This window comes from Neomonachus schauinslandi, chromosome 7 (genome assembly GCF_002201575.2).
Source record: "Neomonachus schauinslandi chromosome 7, ASM220157v2, whole genome shotgun sequence".
Taxonomy (NCBI): Eukaryota; Metazoa; Chordata; class Mammalia; order Carnivora; family Phocidae; genus Neomonachus; species Neomonachus schauinslandi.
Window position 1 is genome coordinate 88,710,357 of NC_058409.1, and position 17,134 is coordinate 88,727,490.

Below are 17,134 nucleotides of genomic sequence, written 5' to 3' on the forward strand. Positions count from 1 at the left end.
TGTACTGCCTCTAGAACCAAAGAGGTCTACCATGTATGGGATTCAATTTTTGTGGTAAAGAATTCAGTATGCATGTGGGGTTTCTTTGTTTTGTTTTGATTTATTTGCTTTTTCATGGGCAAACCTCTTTTTGTCTTTTCCTCCTAAGTTTTCAGGTCTACGTAGGCCTTTGAAACAATTTAGGGAGAGAGACTGCATCAACAAAAAGCAGAAAAAAATAGTCTAGGCAACAGTTAATTACTACTTAATACTGAGTAGAAAATAATGGGACTTTACTGAGAAACATTTCTAAATTATTTCCAAAGTACTATATCTCTCATTTATTTACTGAAAAAAATAATGTATCTAATAATTAGGGGCTTGGAAAGGAGAAGAATGTTTCCTGTGATCTTTGCCTCCAAATTTTCCTAAAATACTCCATATTACAATTTAGAATTTGCACAAATTTTCTAATTTTCCTTAGAATGAAAAGATGGCTTAAATAACCATTAGTTTTAACACCCAAAATAATCATTACTGTGTAAATTGTAGATTTTTATGATAAAACAATTGAGAAATTTAGAAAAAGTAAGGAAGCCAAAAACAATTTAAATGGAATCTGAGTTTAATTTAAATCATTTACATCTAAATGAAGGATGAATAAAGTGGTGGTTGCAGACTCATTAATAAAAGGGAAAAGTTGGCAATTGTAAATGCCTGCAATTATATTACTATTTAAATTTAAATTTTACCATAAACTTTAAATTTTATGTATAAGATTAATTTAAAAAGATATGGAATAAGTATTAATTCACATTTGAATAAGACTTGCATAACACTTGTGTGCATATGATAATATTTAACAAAAATCTGTATTAACTTGCAAGGAAATACATAATTTATTTATTATGAAGGTAGTTTTCTATTCAATTATGAATTTATAATGAAGGTAGTTTTTCTATTCAACTATGAAAGTCCCACTTCCAACAAAACACACCAAAATTAACATATAATTATGATTCAATTTAAAGTTCCATCTTTAAACTCTTCAGAGTCTTCTTTGGTAAACAGGTCCAAAGATAGGTTAATCCTAAATAAAAGATGACAAAATTGAATCTTGTTAAGATAAAATGTCATGGTCAATAGTCACTGAAATATTTTAACATTTCTAAGACTGCTAAGCAACAGTTAGCCACTCCCTGTATTTACTGTTTTGATAACTTTTACTTTCTCTAGTTGACCATAAAAAGCTTCTAACGCACTCAACATGTAATTCATTTTTCTTCTCCACTCCAGCTCCTGCCAATAATCTTGATGACTTCAACTGCTCCAGTTACAGAAACTGTGTCACAAAAACACTATATCATAGTGTTTTATCTCCAGGCCGCTTCAAGCCACTCACAAGCAGCAGTATCACTTTCAACAATGTCATCACTTGGCACTTCTGCTTTACTTCTAGGTGCGGAAACTCTCAAATTGTTCCTAGCTGATGTATTTCTATACTCCTAAGTTTTGTACCCCTACACTGTCACTGAACAAGACCATTGCAACCCTTTGAACTGCCAAGCCCCTAATCTCCTGTAAGCTTCATTTGTACCCCACTCCACCCCTCTCATGACTTCTGATTAAGCTCCTAGAATCACTCTTTGAAACTAAGATTCCTCTTCATCCTAGACATCACCAACATTGTGTTCTCAGTCCTCTCCTCCCCCTCCATCCTCACATTGAGGTTTTCATGCACATCTACTGCCACAACTACTTATGACCTTCATGCAGCATAGATTGTACGCTAGCTCCAATAGGACACTTCCAGCTGCGCCCTTGGAATTTTCACCTGAATACGTCATTACAGCTAAAATTCAACACACCAATATAAAATTCAGTAGCTTCACAAAACCAGTTCTTCTTTTGACTTCCTTCTTTCTTAACTACTCATTTGCAGAACTTAGGATCATCTCTCTTATCCCCTACAGCAAGTCCTTTGTCTCCTCTCCACCACTCTGCTACTCCCATTTAAGTACATTTCACTTTCACTTGGACCCTGTCAGAATCCCCAGTTTTTTCACTTCCTGTCTTGCCTCCATTCCAAACCTTTCTACAAAATAACATCAGATTCTTTCTAAAATGCAGATCTGATCAATCCACTGCTTTAAAATGTTCTATACTGATGATGTACAAGGTATTTGCATAGTCTTTTATTATGTTTCCATAAAATACTTATTAATTACAAAAGGAAAAATAAATTCCCTAAATTTGATCATTGTTGTGTGGTTATATAAAAGATATCTTTGGGGTGCCTGGGTGGTTCAGTTGTTAAGTGTCTGCCTTTGGCTCAGGTCATGATCCCAGGGTCCTGGAATCGAGCCCCACATCGGGCTCCCTGCTCCGCGGGAAGCCTGCTTCTTCCTCTCCCACTCCCCCTGCTTGTGTTCCCTCTCTTACTGTGTCTTTCTCTGTCAAATAAATAAAATCTTTAAAGAAAAAAAAAATATCTTTGTCCTTAGGATATACACACTAAAGTATTAAGGGATAATATTTATATATTATATATAAATATATAATATATATATTTTTAGAGAAAGAGAGAGCTTAGGGAGAGGGGCAGAGGGAGAGGGAGAGAGAGAATCTCAAGCAGACTCCACACTCAGCATGCAGCCCGACACAGGGCTTGATCTCGCCACCCTGAGACCATGACCTGAGCCAAAATTAAGAGTCAGATGCTTAACTGACTAAGCTACCCAGGCACCCCTTAAGGCGTAATATTTTATACACACACATACACACACAGAGAAAGAAAGTGTCTAAGAATGAGAAAGCAAATGTGACAAGATGTTAAAAATCAGTGGAACTAGGTAAAGGGTGTGCTGGAGTTCTTTGTATTATTCTTGCAACTTTTCTGTACATTTGAAATCATTTAGAATAAAGGGTTAAGAAGATGTTTATTGCCTACTTAATGGAATACAAATATTACTCACATGAGACCCTTTGAAATACAGTCTCAGTATATTTTTATACCTTTCTTCACAATGACTACCGTAAACAAGGTTTGATCAAACTGTTCATTCCTGAACATTTTCTTGGACTCCACAGAACTTGCTCATGTCCATGTCTAAAATATACTCCCCTCCCCCCACATCCCCATGTACAAAAGTCTGATTTCTCTTTCCCAACACCCAGCTTACTTTTCTAGTACTTTCCAAACCCCACCAAACTGGATGTAATCTCTCACTAGAAATTCAATGAACCCAGATCATTAGCAAACCAAGGCACAACTGAAATGAAAGGAGAAAAGATGATTCACTTGATTGAAAACATGTAATATTTCAAAATAACTGTAGAATCGCCTAAAGAAATTCAGAGGTCAAAGATAGAAGGAAGATTTAAGGGTCATTTAAGGGTCATACACACAGTAATTGAAGCTATAAAAATGGGTATGTTGGGGCGCCTGGGTGGCTCAGTCGGTTAAGCATCAGCCTTCAGCTCAGGTCATGACCCGGGGTCCTGGGATCAAGCCCCACTTCAGGCTCTCTGCTCAGCAGGGAGCCTGCTTCTCCCTCTCCCTCTGCCTGTCACTCCCCCTGCCTGTGCTCTCTCTCTCTCTCTTTCTTTCTGTCAAATAAATAAATAAATTTTTTAAATGGGTATGTTATCTCAGAATAAATATGTAAAGAGAGAGCAGAACCAACAATTATTCCCAGGGCAGCATTTGTTATTAAGTGGTAGCAAAAGGGACAAATAAAAAATATCCAGAAAATATGGTCAGGAAGGCAGAAAGAGAACCGTGTCATAACCTCCAGGACACTAAGAAAGAAGAAAAATTTAAAGTAGTAGTAAGATAATATTAAATGTGACAAGTTCAAAGAGAAAAGGGACCTAGAAGATATAAACAAAGAAACAAACAAACCCACAGAAACCATGGACCATGGAAAGAGTAATTTCAATAGCACTGTGAATATGGGGCCCAAATGACGTTTATTAAATTTCAACAAATATTTAATGAGGGCTTACTATGTGCCAAGCACTGGGTTTCAGGAAGGAAACAGGCTGGAATTAGCAATAGGCATACACTAAAGGTTGGAGAAGGTCAGATGTAAAAGGAAAGGAAATAAAGCCTATATTTTACAATTGTTATATAAATGGATTCTTACCAGAAGATGATAAGAAGATTCACCTTGTGTACTTTGAGTCTAGGAACAACATAAAATATACAGAAGATTCAAGTTGGCCTCTAGCACTGGTTTTCCCATTAATAAATACATAGTAAGAAATAAGAATTATAATACATTTCTAAAACATTATTATTAGTTTTGTAATCTGGTTTAAAATTGTAATGCAAAATAATAAATTACAAAGTACTTGTTTATAACAGGCTATTTCTGGAAAACACAGAATATTATTTTAAGTTGCCAAATAAGCCTTACAAGATTACTTGACGTTAGTAATAAACGTCACAAGAGAATTAACAAGTTCAAGGTTATGGTCAGAGCAAAATTAGATGTAATCTGTTTATTAAAGTAACTGGATCTGGATTAACACCTAGAACAATGTCCAGGGTTTGTGTGCATTGCTCTGCCTATTCAAACATCCTTTTCACCTAAAAAACCACGGACTTCTTTTTTTCTCCTAATCCCCACTTCTGCCTTATTCTTTCTTAATTGAATAAAGAGTATCGCTATTCTGAACATTGGTTTATCTGTCATTATTGCAAACAATTTATGCTATTATTAATGCAATATTACACAAACAGTAATGAACTTCCAGTGTAACACTGCTTACAAAATGGCATTCTATTCTAATTATCATCTTATGAAAATATTCTGGGGCGCCTGGGTGGCTCAGTCATTAAGCGTCTGCCTTCGGCTCAGATCATGGTCCCAGGGTCCTGGGATCGAGCCCGCTTTGGGCTCCCTGCTCAGCGGGAAGCCTGCTTCTCCCTCTCCCGCTCCCCCTACTTGTGTTCCCTCTCTCGCTGTGTCTCTGTCAAATAAATAATTTTTTTTAAAAAAAAAGAAAAAATATTCTTCACAAAACTCAATTCTGCAGATTTACTGACTGTCAAAATAGAAGCTGTCATCAAGTGACTGTACTAAGACCTACAGAAGTGTTCAGCATGGTAACATGAGTATTAGGACAAGTATGTGAAGGAAAGGTAATAACTATTATGATCTACCAATTCATGTGGCATTATTAGTTACATAAATTTTATCCAACTTAATTGTTTGAGAATCCAGAACTTCCTATTACTTTAATAAGTATACTAGATTACATCTAATTTTGCTCTCCCACAATATCAATTCAATATTGATGCAGCTTTAGAACATGGTTTAATTTATGAGTTGTTTTACAGGAATGAATTAATGACATCAAGGCCATAATTCAAGGGCAGTTTTGTTAAATACATTAAATTAGACTGCAGCATCCATGGAAGGAAGTGACTATATGAAGTGACACAGAATGTATTATTTTATATTGCAGTTAAAATGTTTTTCTTCATCAATATGGATGAGTTTTGTAATCTGTATTACAAAGCTGGCATTAAAATTCAGATTTAACAGACAAGTGTGTTCCTTTTGCTCAGTAAATTTAGTCAACATTTACCTTCTCTGCTCCTCCACTCACACTTACACCTGTGGTCTAGTCTATAACTCAGTGCTTTAAAATGTTTTGTACTTTTAATTATGATGAACAGTGATAAAATGGTGGCTGCATTTCTATAGTTCTGTACACTGATTGTGACAATTAGGAAAAGTACTAGACTAGTGTGACCCAAGGGTGACTAAACAGTTAGGGAAGCCAGTCTTCTTTAATACAAGCAAAAACTGTGTTAACTTACTTTCACAAGATAGTTGTTGGTATTTTAGCCTGAATCTATATTTTTCATTTTCTTCAAGCATTCTAGAAATGACTTTGTACACTCTATTCCATACTGAAACCTTAAAAATATAAGCACAGTTAAGGAACACTGAGCAGAGAAGCAGGAATACATTTTGACAGAGGCAACTGGCAGTGACTAAACCATGCTGCATGTCAACTGATATCACTATAAAACAATAACAGCACTTAGAGACCTGAAATTTGTTTTCCCATAATCAGTGATCTCTTCTGCTAACTTCCTAACATTTCCTCTCTGTAGTATTTATGTTAACTCTCCTGGATGAAGGCAATGTCTATAAAGTCCTACCCAAGTTGTTCCAATACATTCAATTTTGTTTTCAACAGTTATAAAAATAGTGAATTTCTAGAGATTTTTTAATGTATTTTATTCTAGTTAAGAATTAAACATTTCTCCTAGGACATACCAAAGCAAAAATTACCAGACAGCATGAATATACTAGAATAGAAAGAATGAGAACTATGGAAGCAAAGAGATCTAGGCTCGGATTCTGGCTTTGCCACTTAACAGTTGCTTGACGTTGGGCAAGTGTTTTACATCTCAGCTAGTAATAACTTCATATATTGGATTATTAGAATTAATGAAAAACATATGTAAATATATGAAATATATGTAAAGCACATACCCCAGTAAGTGACATATAGTAGTTATAAGCAAACATTGGCTATTGCTCTCTTCTCCTCACGCAAGGGGAATTGGTTCTTGGAAGAAACAGTTCTTAGTATAGTGGGAAGATTAGATGCACACTCAAAATACATTTAGGATGAATCACCTTGAATGCTATTTTATACTATGCATGGGTTGTAACTCATACAAACTCAAAGCTTAGAAACAATACAATTTTATGTGTCATTATCAACTAACAGTTTCTTTAAACCAAAGTGTAAAATATATGGTGGAAAACAAAGATTTGTAGAGCTAGTGATCTTGAATATGTTTAAAACACTCAAGTTACCATGACATTTGGATAACTAGAGGTGAAAATGGTTCAGCAGTAAAGGTTCATCCTTGTTAGCTTTCCTTCTACCAACTAAATGTATATCCCTTCTCTTTAAAAGAGCAATATGACACCAGTATAGATACGTTATTCTTTTCTGTTAAGTCCATAATTTTCTCTTTATATTACACTATCTATGAAAGTTTGCTATATTCTATGAAACATGTATTTTCATGCTTTGAAAAATCTCCCATTACATTTTGATTAAAATGTGTTTATATTTTCAAACACTGGAAGGACTGTTCTCTACAGTTAATAAATATTTCCAAACCCAGTTCCATTTCTGCTAAATTAATTCTATTTTCTCATTTCAGTAAATTAAACTTTCAAAAGATGGAACTACTTTTACTGTTGCATATCTTCACACATTTGTATTTAGAGAGGTTAATCTAAAATTCAAATATTGCTCATTCTCCTTTATAATATACCTTTTTATTTTTCTTCATTATTTTGGAAGCTTCATTCAAAGGGATGGGGAAATCAAACTTTTTAGCTAAATTCTTCTGGGTTAAACCTAATTTTAAAAAAAGAGAGAGTGAAAAGGTAAAAGATCAAGGCCAGCACATATTTTAAATGATTCACTATCCTGATAATAGACACAATAATAAATGTCTCTTGAGTTGTCTTCGGGGATTTTTACACTTGTTGGTATATTTCTGTTAACTAGATAATACCAGTTTACCAATTAGCTAATACTATGCTGGGGGAGAAAACCAAGAAACTACCTTGGAAATGCCTAGGAAATCTCCTTTCTTTACTGATTTGAAAGGTGAGTCCCCAAAGTCAGCAACACCAAACAAAGACCAGAAGCCACATCTTGACCCAATGCATCTCTATAGTCTCCTTTCTTCTCCATTCAACTCCAGACACACATTATGATTTCAACTCTCCCAAATACCTGTGGTTCCTCAAATGCCTTGTTCTTATCCTTCCCAGCCTTTGCACATGCTGTTCTATATGGCTAAAACACTCTGTGTACATGCATGTGTGTACACACACACAAACACACACCTGCCAGGCAAATTTTTACTTGCTCTTCAAGACTCAGCTCACCCCATCACCTCCCCTCTACAGTCCCCTGCACAGCACTAGCTCCAGGAACACTGAAGTCACATCACTTAGCACACTTTTATATCACATATTTATAACGTGCTTCCTCCACTAGGCTGTGACCTCCCTGAGGGCAATGGCTATGTGTGTCTTAGTTATCTTTCTACCCACACTATGAGACACATAGTAGGTACTAATAAAGCTTTGTCAGAGTGAGTAAGCCTCCTCCCTCTACTCACCAAACCATGCTGCCTTCCCAAATATTAACTGTTAGAAGAAAACCCAAGGGCTTGTGTGTCCAAGGGCAAAATCAGAAAACACTGAGCACGTGTTCCCTAAAAGCCTTTATATTCGTCTGTAATCCGCCCACCCGAACACTTACTCACCTTATCCCTGCCCTACCACTACCACTCTATACCTGGCTTTCTTCCCCTCATTCAGTATTTAGCTTTCCAGGAACCTTCTCTGATTTCACAAAGCACCCTATGCTCAGTTATCATGAGATTTATCATGTTGTTTACTTGGGGAGTGTGTTTTATTCTTTAATAGAGATCCAGTATCTAATACCATACACACTAGATATGCAGTAAGTATTCCATTTGCTAGTGAATTAGAGTATGTTCTAAAATGGCATTTCCCAATTTGTGAGAAGCATACCACTGATTCTGGGTGGGGCACAGACCTAGCACTAAAGAACCTTAAATCACACAGTGAGAAACTCATTCTCTTTCCCATTATTTTTCAATCTGATGACATCAGGGAGAAAGTATAAGTTTGAAATTAGTATGTTATTAAGACTTCTCTGAGATTTGCTTCTCTCTCTTTATGACTATAGACAACCTTCGTTAGACAAGCTATTTGGCTAGAATTTAATAATATTGCTTTGCCTTTATTACATCATTTTAAATTAATTTCTATTCGTGGCAAATGGTACAGGTTTGCCACTGAGATAATGATGTAAAGTGTTCTAAAAAGAAATTTAGTTGAGAGGAAAAAAATGCACATATTTAAATAAATATATTAAGTAAATGATAGTACAGATGATATGCAGATACAGCGTAGGAAAATAACTCAAGTCTAAGAATCTCTGTTCTTCACATACCCATATGTACCTTTCCCTCTAAATGCCTATGCCTTTGGAATACTATACTTGCATCATTCTCAAATGTTTTCCATTTATAAGTCTTACCTAACCTAGACATTACTCCTTGAGGTCAGGATAGGAGCTATCATGTCTACCTATAATTACTGGGGATCTAAAATATGTCAAGGAGTATAGAGGATGTGAGAAAGAAAAAGACAAAATCATTTCTTCTATTTGTTTTGCGTACTTCACTAAGGGTAGCTCCAGTGTATACCAGAGACTTTGTCCCAACTTAATGTTTTCAATCTTTCCCTAGCCTTCTTTCTACACACTGTTTCTACACACTCAAAATATACTCCTAGTTCTTCCCTAATCACTCTCCATCACAGATCCATACCCAAGGCTATGCTCACACAATTTTTCCCACCTGTAATGCCCTCCTAGCTCAGCAACATGTGTGACTCTCATGGAGTTCCACCACCATGAAGCCTTCCCTGATTCCCTCATTCCCAAATTATTCACCACTTCCAAAGCATTTATTTGTACTTCCACAAAAGCACTTGTCATCCTCTGTTGTATATAAATTATGAATATATCTCCCAAGTTCTGTGAGAATTGATTTATTAGTCTTGCTTGAAATGTTAGAAGAGTTTCCTGATTTGCCTGCCCCTGGATTTCTAAACTCCACTACATTTTTTTTTTATAGTTTTTTTTTTTTTTAAGATTTTATTTATTTATTTGAGACAGGGAGAATGAGATACAGAGAGCATGAGAGGGAGGAGGGTCAGAGGGAGAAGCAGACTCCCTGCCGAGCAGGGAGCCCGATGCGGGACTCGATCCCGGGACTCCAGGATCATGACCTGAGCCGAAGGCAGTCGCTTAACCAACTGAGCCACCCAGGCGCCCCTAAACTCCACTACATTTTACAGAAACAGCTTACAAAGTATATCTTCCAGAAGTGTACTTGTCTCTGATTGTTTCACTCCACCATTCAAAAATCTTCAGTGACTATGAAATGACTGTCTCCAAGGCATTCTGCAATATTGTCCAAAACTTACTTTTCATTCATTCAACAAATATTTAGTCAGGCCCACTATATACTACTCACTGGGATAATCCCCCCTTTCCTCCAAGCCATCTCTGTTCATTTATTCTATATCAAACACTGTGCTGGACACTCTACATGCATTCCGTACTTCTCTTAGTCTTTGTAGTAACTTGTTGTGGAAAGAGCTATTATCCCCATTTTACATATAAGGAAACGGAGAATCAGAGTAGTTAACTTGGCCAATATTACACTACTAATAAATGACAGAGCCAAGATTATGTCTTTCTGACTTCAAAGCCAATGCTCCTGATAATCTCTACCTTCCACTAGCAATTTCTCTATTCATGTCCCTTGATTTCCTACCTTTATGCCTCTCCTTTCCCTAAACTATCAAAGCCTTTCTCAGGTGTCTTTCTTAGAGCATTCAAGTCGACTAGCTTGTATTCATATTATTCATTTAGAAGCTCCTTGACAGCAGAATATTCTGATTCTTCTATGTCAGTAGCACCTATCTAGTGCCCACAGTGTGGAAGACGTTCAAATGTTGTTGAATGGATAAATAATTTACCTACTTCCCCATAGAGTGGCAAGCATAAGTATTTAATAAACTTCCCTGTAATATTAATATTAAATACACCCCAAGCTGAGTAAAACTTAAGCACTTTCTGCCTTGGTTTAAATATAAATATATAACTCTATTCCTGGTCTCACAAGCACAGCAAGGGGGCTCTGAAGTTAATGGCTCCATCATCTGCCCAGCTGCCTAGCACAGAAACTTCAGATTTGGCATCAACCCTTCCTTCTCCATCTTTTATTCAGTCATTGATCCTCTGCTTTCTGTATTGCTGCTATGTTAGGTCAGACCTTTTATCTTTGCACTGGATTACTATGACTGCCCTCTAACAGGACTCTGGCCTCCAGTCTCTCCCAGCCCAGCTCCGCCCTAGTTCTCCTTCCTCCAGATCTGACCATGTCATCCCTACCACAAAGGAGCAGCAAAAATCCCAAAATTTCAAAACCAAACTTCAGGGCAAATTGCATTATTGTCTTTTCCCACCCCAGCAGAGAAGTCAACCAGAGGAAAGCCAACCTAGGTCTGTACGGTGCTAAGTTACAACAGCATAACACTGGTTTCATAATCTCAGCTACCCAGTTACTCCTAACCCACATAGGTGGGGATCTCTAGCACAAATTCATGCATCCCTTCCATTCTGTCCCCCTCCCCTCTGGGAGCTTCTTCATCCACTTTCAGTGTTCTTCACTTTTAATCCACTATCTTGCTGATGGACTATTACTTGTCCTTTGATCTGTGGCACTAAAGCAATACAGGCTCTCGTTCGAATCCACTATATTTTTTCCTGGCATCTCGCCTAAGCTGTAGAGCTCCTCACCACCACAACCACTACCACCATCACCATACTCTCTTCTCTTCCTAGAATAAACCTTTTATCCTGTTTCAACTATTCAAAGAAGCTGGAAACCCAGGGCTAAAGTGTCTTCTACTACCCCTGGATTTTTTGATCCCTGGCAGAGGAGCCAGAAAAAAACAAAACAAAACAAAAACGTGAGCGCCTTTTAACAATGAGGCCACTCAGGGCTTGGAGTCCAAAATCATGACCCTGCTTAGGTACCTCTGAAGGCTTCCCGCCACAGCTCATTCTCAGCAGTCAATCAAGTCACACAGAGTACAATTTCATACATCTAAATTATCAAAGTAAATTTAGTCTGGAAGGATACCAAACCAAATATTTATATATTCCTCAACTTGGGCTTCAGTCTTGCCTGCCTCCAATTCAATCTCCCTTATATAGCATGGCCTAAGTAAATCTAACCCTATCACTTCTCTATCTTTTTTAAATTTATTTATTTGAAAGAGAGAGAGAGGAGGAGAAGCAGAGGGAGAGGGACATGCAGACTCTGTGCGGAACACAGAGCCCGATGTGGGGCTCGATCCCACAACCCTGAGATCATGGCCTGAGCTGAAACCAAGAGTCGGATGATTAACCAACTGAGCCACCCAGGTGCCCCTCACTTCTCTTGTTCAAAAACCTTCAGTTTTGGACTTTCTGAGTCACTGAAGACAATGGGGAATGTAGAGTAGTTGACTTCCCAAAATTTCATGCCAAACACTTTCACATTTTGAAAATTCTACATAAAACCACACCTTCAGCATTACTTGAAGACAGAGAACACTGCAACTGCAAAATAACTGTCTAAGTAAAATAAGAAAAATCATTCAGTCACAGAAATATCGGGGCTCTGATCCCATATGCTCCAGCCCCACCCCAAGCAGGGCTTTGTGGCCAGCAGGGAAGAGAAGATGGACACTAAAAAAAGTGCCTGCAGGAGAGCTGGAGCAACCAACAGAAAGATTAAATCCACCCTAAATCTGAAAATAGTAAAACAAAACCCTACAGATTAGAGAAAAAACTACAGAAAAGGGATTTCAATGGGCAATTTAAAGGGCCAGACACCACATAAAGTACCAAATATGTCATTTAATGGAACTGACTCAGTTTACTAAGGGGCAAGCATGATTTAAAGGGACAGTTTTCCAATTGCATGACTTCCAGGGGAGAAAAAGAACAAAATTGAAGGATCACAAATTAGGTCACAAAGAAAACATCAGTAGCATCCATAAAAGTGCAGACCTTACAAACATTCAGATTATAATGCAATAAAACAGGGATGCCTTTGGCTCAGGTCATGATCTCAGGGTCCTGGGATTGAGTCCCACATTGGGCTCCTTGCTCAGCGGGAGCCTGCTTCTCCATCTGCTGCTCCCCCTGCTTGCTGTCTCTCTCTCTGACAAATAAGTAAATAAAATCTTTAAAAAAATAATGCAATAAAACAGTTTACTAACAAAAACAAAACAGAAAATTCCTGGAAATTAAAAAAACAAAACAAAACTTGAATCTATTAAGCAACTCTAGAGTGAGAAGGGTAATACAAAGTGAAATTACAGAATTTAAAAATATAGTGACAATGGAAACACTACATATTAGAATCTATGGGATTTAAAGTAGTGGTTAGAAGAAAATGCATTGCACTAAACACTTATCAATAAAAAGGAAGAATAAAAATAAATGAATGAAATGTCCCACTGAAAAAAAGTATAAAAAGAACAAAGTAAGTCAAAAGAAAGCACATATAAGGAGATAACAAAGTTTCATCTTTATTATTTATCTTTATTTTTTAATGTGGAAGAGACTAGAAAAACAAGATGTCTCATTAATAAATTGAAATCTTCTTTTTTTTTTAAATTAAAACAAACAAAACACTGGCTAACTTGATCAAGAAGTTCAAGAAGAAGGGGGACTACACATACATACAGAAAAAAATGACAACTGGGAAATAACCACTGAAACACAAGACATTTTTTTTTTAATTATAAGATACTACTTTGCAGAATTCTATGCAAATAGATTTAGAAACGCAGATGAAATAGAGAATTCCCTAGGGAAATATAGATTACCAAAATTGACCCATCAGAATTAGAAAGCTTAAAAAGAGCAATTTCATAGAAGATATAGAAAAAGTTGTTAAGAAATTATTCCACAAAAAGCACTAAACCCAGATGATTTCACAGAAAAATTCTACCAGGTAGTCCCACTGTTCTATAAATTTTTCCAGAGCACTGAAAAAGAAGGAAATGTTTGTAATTCCTTGTTTGAAGTAAGTATAACTCTAATACCTAAACCAGATGAAGAAGTACAAAGAAAGAAAAACTACAGATCACTATCTCTCATGAATACCAATGTAAAATTCTAAAGAAATTACTAGCAGAGTCCGAGCCACTTTAAGAAAATAACACATCATAACCAAGTAGGATTTATTGCAGGAATGCAAGGTTGGTTCAATATTAGAAAATCCATTTATATTATATACCATACTAATAAATCTAACAGAAAAATGTGTTTATCTCCATAGGTCTGAAAAAGTCTTTGACAAAATTCAAGACTCATTTACTATTTAAAAAAATGAAGAAAATAAAAATTGAGGAATACATTTTAATATTTTTAATATATATGCCTTTGTCCTAAAGCCAGCACCTTATTTAATGAGGAACACTAGAGGCATTTCCCTTAAGGTCAGGAATAAGGCAAGGATGCCCACCATCTCCACTACTATTGAACATTGTACTCGAGGTATTAGTAATGCATGTAGTAAGACAAAACAAATCTACTGCAGGCATAGGAATGGGTAAAAAAAAAAAAAAAGAAATGAAATCATCTCTATTTACAAATAACATCACAGTATACCTGGACAATCATTAGTATCAATAATAAAACTTATTGTAATAATAAAAGAATGCAGTGAAGTGCTAGGATTGAAAGTTAACATACAAAAACCAACAGGCTAAGTGAAAGAAGATAATCAAGAAATCTCACATACTGTATGAGACAATTTATATGAGATATCCAGAATAAGCAAATCTATGAAGACGGAAAGTTTAGCATTTGCTTAGAGCTGGGGTTAGGGCTGGGGGAGGGCAGTGAGAGGGAATAGTGAGTGTTAATGGGTATAGTGTACAGTACTAATAGGTACAGGTTTTCTTTTGGGGCATTAGAAATGTTCCAAAATTGAACGCGATGATGGTCGAACAACTCTGTGAAAAGCATTGAGTTGTACACGTTTAATAGGTGAGTTGAATGAACTGTGAATATCTCCATAAACTCTTTAAAAAGCACAGGTGGAGGGATAAGCCTTCAAAAAAGAAGAAAGACTTCTCCAGAAGCTAGAAATGCTCTATATCTTAATTGTGGTGGGTGTTACCAGAGATATAACTTTATCAAACCTCCTCAAAATGTATATAAAATCAATCCTAAATACAGTTGATTTTTTTTCCTTTCTTTTTTTTTTTTTTTTTTTTTTTAGAGATCAAGAAGTGGGGCTCCTGGGTGGCTCAGTTGGTTGAGCTTCTCAGTCTTCATTTCAGCTCAGGTCATGATCTCTGGGTCCTGAGATCAAGCCCCACCTCAGGCTCCACGCTGAGCACAGTCTGCTTCTCCCTCTCCTTCAACTTCTCCCCCTTTGTTCTCTCTCTCTCTCTCTCTCAAATAAAGATCAAGAAACTTCCTATATATTAACAATAAATAGAGGGGATTATGGAGGAGGAAACCCCATTTACAACAGAAAATCAAACACCTAGGAATCAATTTAGCAAAGATACACGCAAAACCTATGGGAAATTTTCAAATCTAGAACATTCCCAAGAGACACAAAAGCAGACTGAACAAATGGAAAGACATCCTATTTTTAGAGAGCAAGTGCCTCAACCTGGTAAAGACGTCAGTTCTCCTTAAGCTAATATAAAAATTCAGTCACTCCTAGGAATACCAACAAGCACGCCTTGGCCACCCTCATTGTGGGGGACGCAAGTGGCTCCATCCAGTGACCACTCCTGTCAGTCTGACTGACTACATGACCGGCACGTGCCCTTCGGCCCCCTATCCGGGACTCGCGTGAAGCCAGGGACCCGCGGGGCTCATCATTCGGCCCCGCGCAGGCGGCTGGACTGACAGGAGGCCGAGCCTGGCCGCCCACGGCCCGAGGGGCCCCCAGGCCGCGGGCCGCGCGGGGTTACCGCAGCTGGGCGGGAAGGCTGACAGGACGCTGACTGGAGGCCGAGGGCTGAGGCGCCCACCGCCCCGAGACCGAGGTTCCCGCCCGCCCACCGCCCCCTAGGCACCACCTGCTCGCGCCGCAGGCCGGGGACCGCTCCGCGCGCTCGACGCCCGCGCCGGTGGGGAGGCCGCGGAGGCCCGGGACGGAGGGCCGGGGGCCAGCTCCACGCGGGCCGGAGCCGCGGCCCGCGGCTCCTCGGGGCTGCAGTCGGCCCCGCGCCCGGTGCTCCCGAGGCCCTGAGCCCGGCGGCCGCCGAGCTCCAAGATGCCGCCGCACCGGTGCGAGCCGAAGCGTGTCACGTAGACGAAGCGCGCCAGGTCCCGCTCCTGCTCCCGGCCGGCCGCCGCCATCGCCGCCCTGGTCGCGGAACCGCCGCCAAGTTTCCTCAGCGACCCGCGGAGCGCACGGCCGGCGACCGGGGACGCGGGCGGACTGCGAGGACCGGGCGGCGGGGGCGGGGCCACTGTGCACGTGCGGGGGAGAGGGGCGCGCGCTGCAGTGGGGGCGCGCGCTGCAGTGGGACCGCGGGGCGGGGCATGCGCAGGTTGGGTGCGCGAGGCAGGCGAGACGCCGGGTGGTCAGCGGGGAGACAGCGCCTGGGGTCGACCGCCCTGCAGTGAGGCGGCGAGCGAGAAGGGTTTGGTTGGGGCGATGGTGGACCACTCAGCTGGAAAGTGGTGTTAAAGTTTGGGGACCGGATCATTGTGGGTAGGGAGCAGACTATGGGGGCACAGCCCTCTGAAGAAATGAGCTGAACTAAAATGAGGGTAGGGGGAAAGGGAGTAGGCCACTGGGGCACCCTCCCCGCGGCTGGGTGTGGGGAAGGTTTCCGAGTGAGGAGCTGACCCTGGACTTGACCACTCTGGAGCGTAGATCAATGAAGTTGGGGGACTGGGGGAGGGGAGAGGAGACAGCACCCTTTGCTGCCAGAGCGTTCCAGCGGGACCTTGGCCTGGTATATGTTGCGCTGGGCCATGGGCCTAAGGCCAGCGTCTTACTCACACCGACTTGAGGCCCATCGTGGTTCCGCTGCTGCCCAGCTGGATTATTTGGGCAAGCTACTTTTCTTCTCTAAGCTTCCAGTTTCCTCAGAAGTAAATTCGGGATGACTGGGTTGTTAAATCAAAATAAAGCATATTAGGCATCTGGCACATAGAGAGAGTTCCCTTAGACTTAACCTTCACGTCACGTTTATTGTACATACCCTATGAAGTGCATGTGGGCAGTATCTTTACATTTATACTTTACAGATGGTTTTCCCATAGACCATCCTTTTAAATCCATGCAGCAATTCACAGCAGAGGAACTGAGGCTCCAGAACGAGTGACTTCCCCAAAGTAACAGACAGTTTTGATAGAGACATATTTTCTTAAAATGAATCTTTTTAATTGAATTATAAATATGTGCAGAAAAGTACACCGATCATCAGTATACAGATGGATGAATTTTAACACA

The 17,134-nt window shown here is 39.2% G+C and overlaps 1 protein-coding gene across 1 annotated transcript; it reads right to left on the minus strand.

The window, feature by feature from the left end:
- Positions 1–1,253: 1,253 nt before the first annotated feature.
- C7H5orf47 (chromosome 7 C5orf47 homolog) lies at positions 1,254–16,029 on the minus strand. Its single transcript, XM_021695696.2, has 4 exons — positions 15,747–16,029; positions 7,298–7,383; positions 5,813–5,912; positions 1,254–1,321 (listed from the first exon to the last, which is right to left on the minus strand). The coding sequence occupies exons 1-4, from the start codon at positions 16,027–16,029 to the stop codon at positions 1,254–1,256; spliced, it is 537 nt and encodes a 178-aa protein (XP_021551371.2).
- Between the last annotated feature and the right edge of the window lie 1,105 nt (positions 16,030–17,134).

Excerpts from the sequence above, each read along its gene's own strand:
- C7H5orf47 (XM_021695696.2), bottom strand. The coding sequence starts at position 16,029 with ATGGCGGCGGCCGGCCGGGAGCAGGAGCGGGACCTGGCGCGCTTCGTC. Across the intron at positions 5,913-7,297 it reads TAATGAAGAAAAATAAAAAG|GTTTCAGTATGGAATAGAGT; the intron begins GTATATTATAAA and ends TATATTTTTAAG. Across the intron at positions 1,322-5,812 it reads CCAACAACTATCTTGTGAAA|TTTCTGTAACTGGAGCAGTT; the intron begins GTAAGTTAACAC and ends TTTGTGACACAG.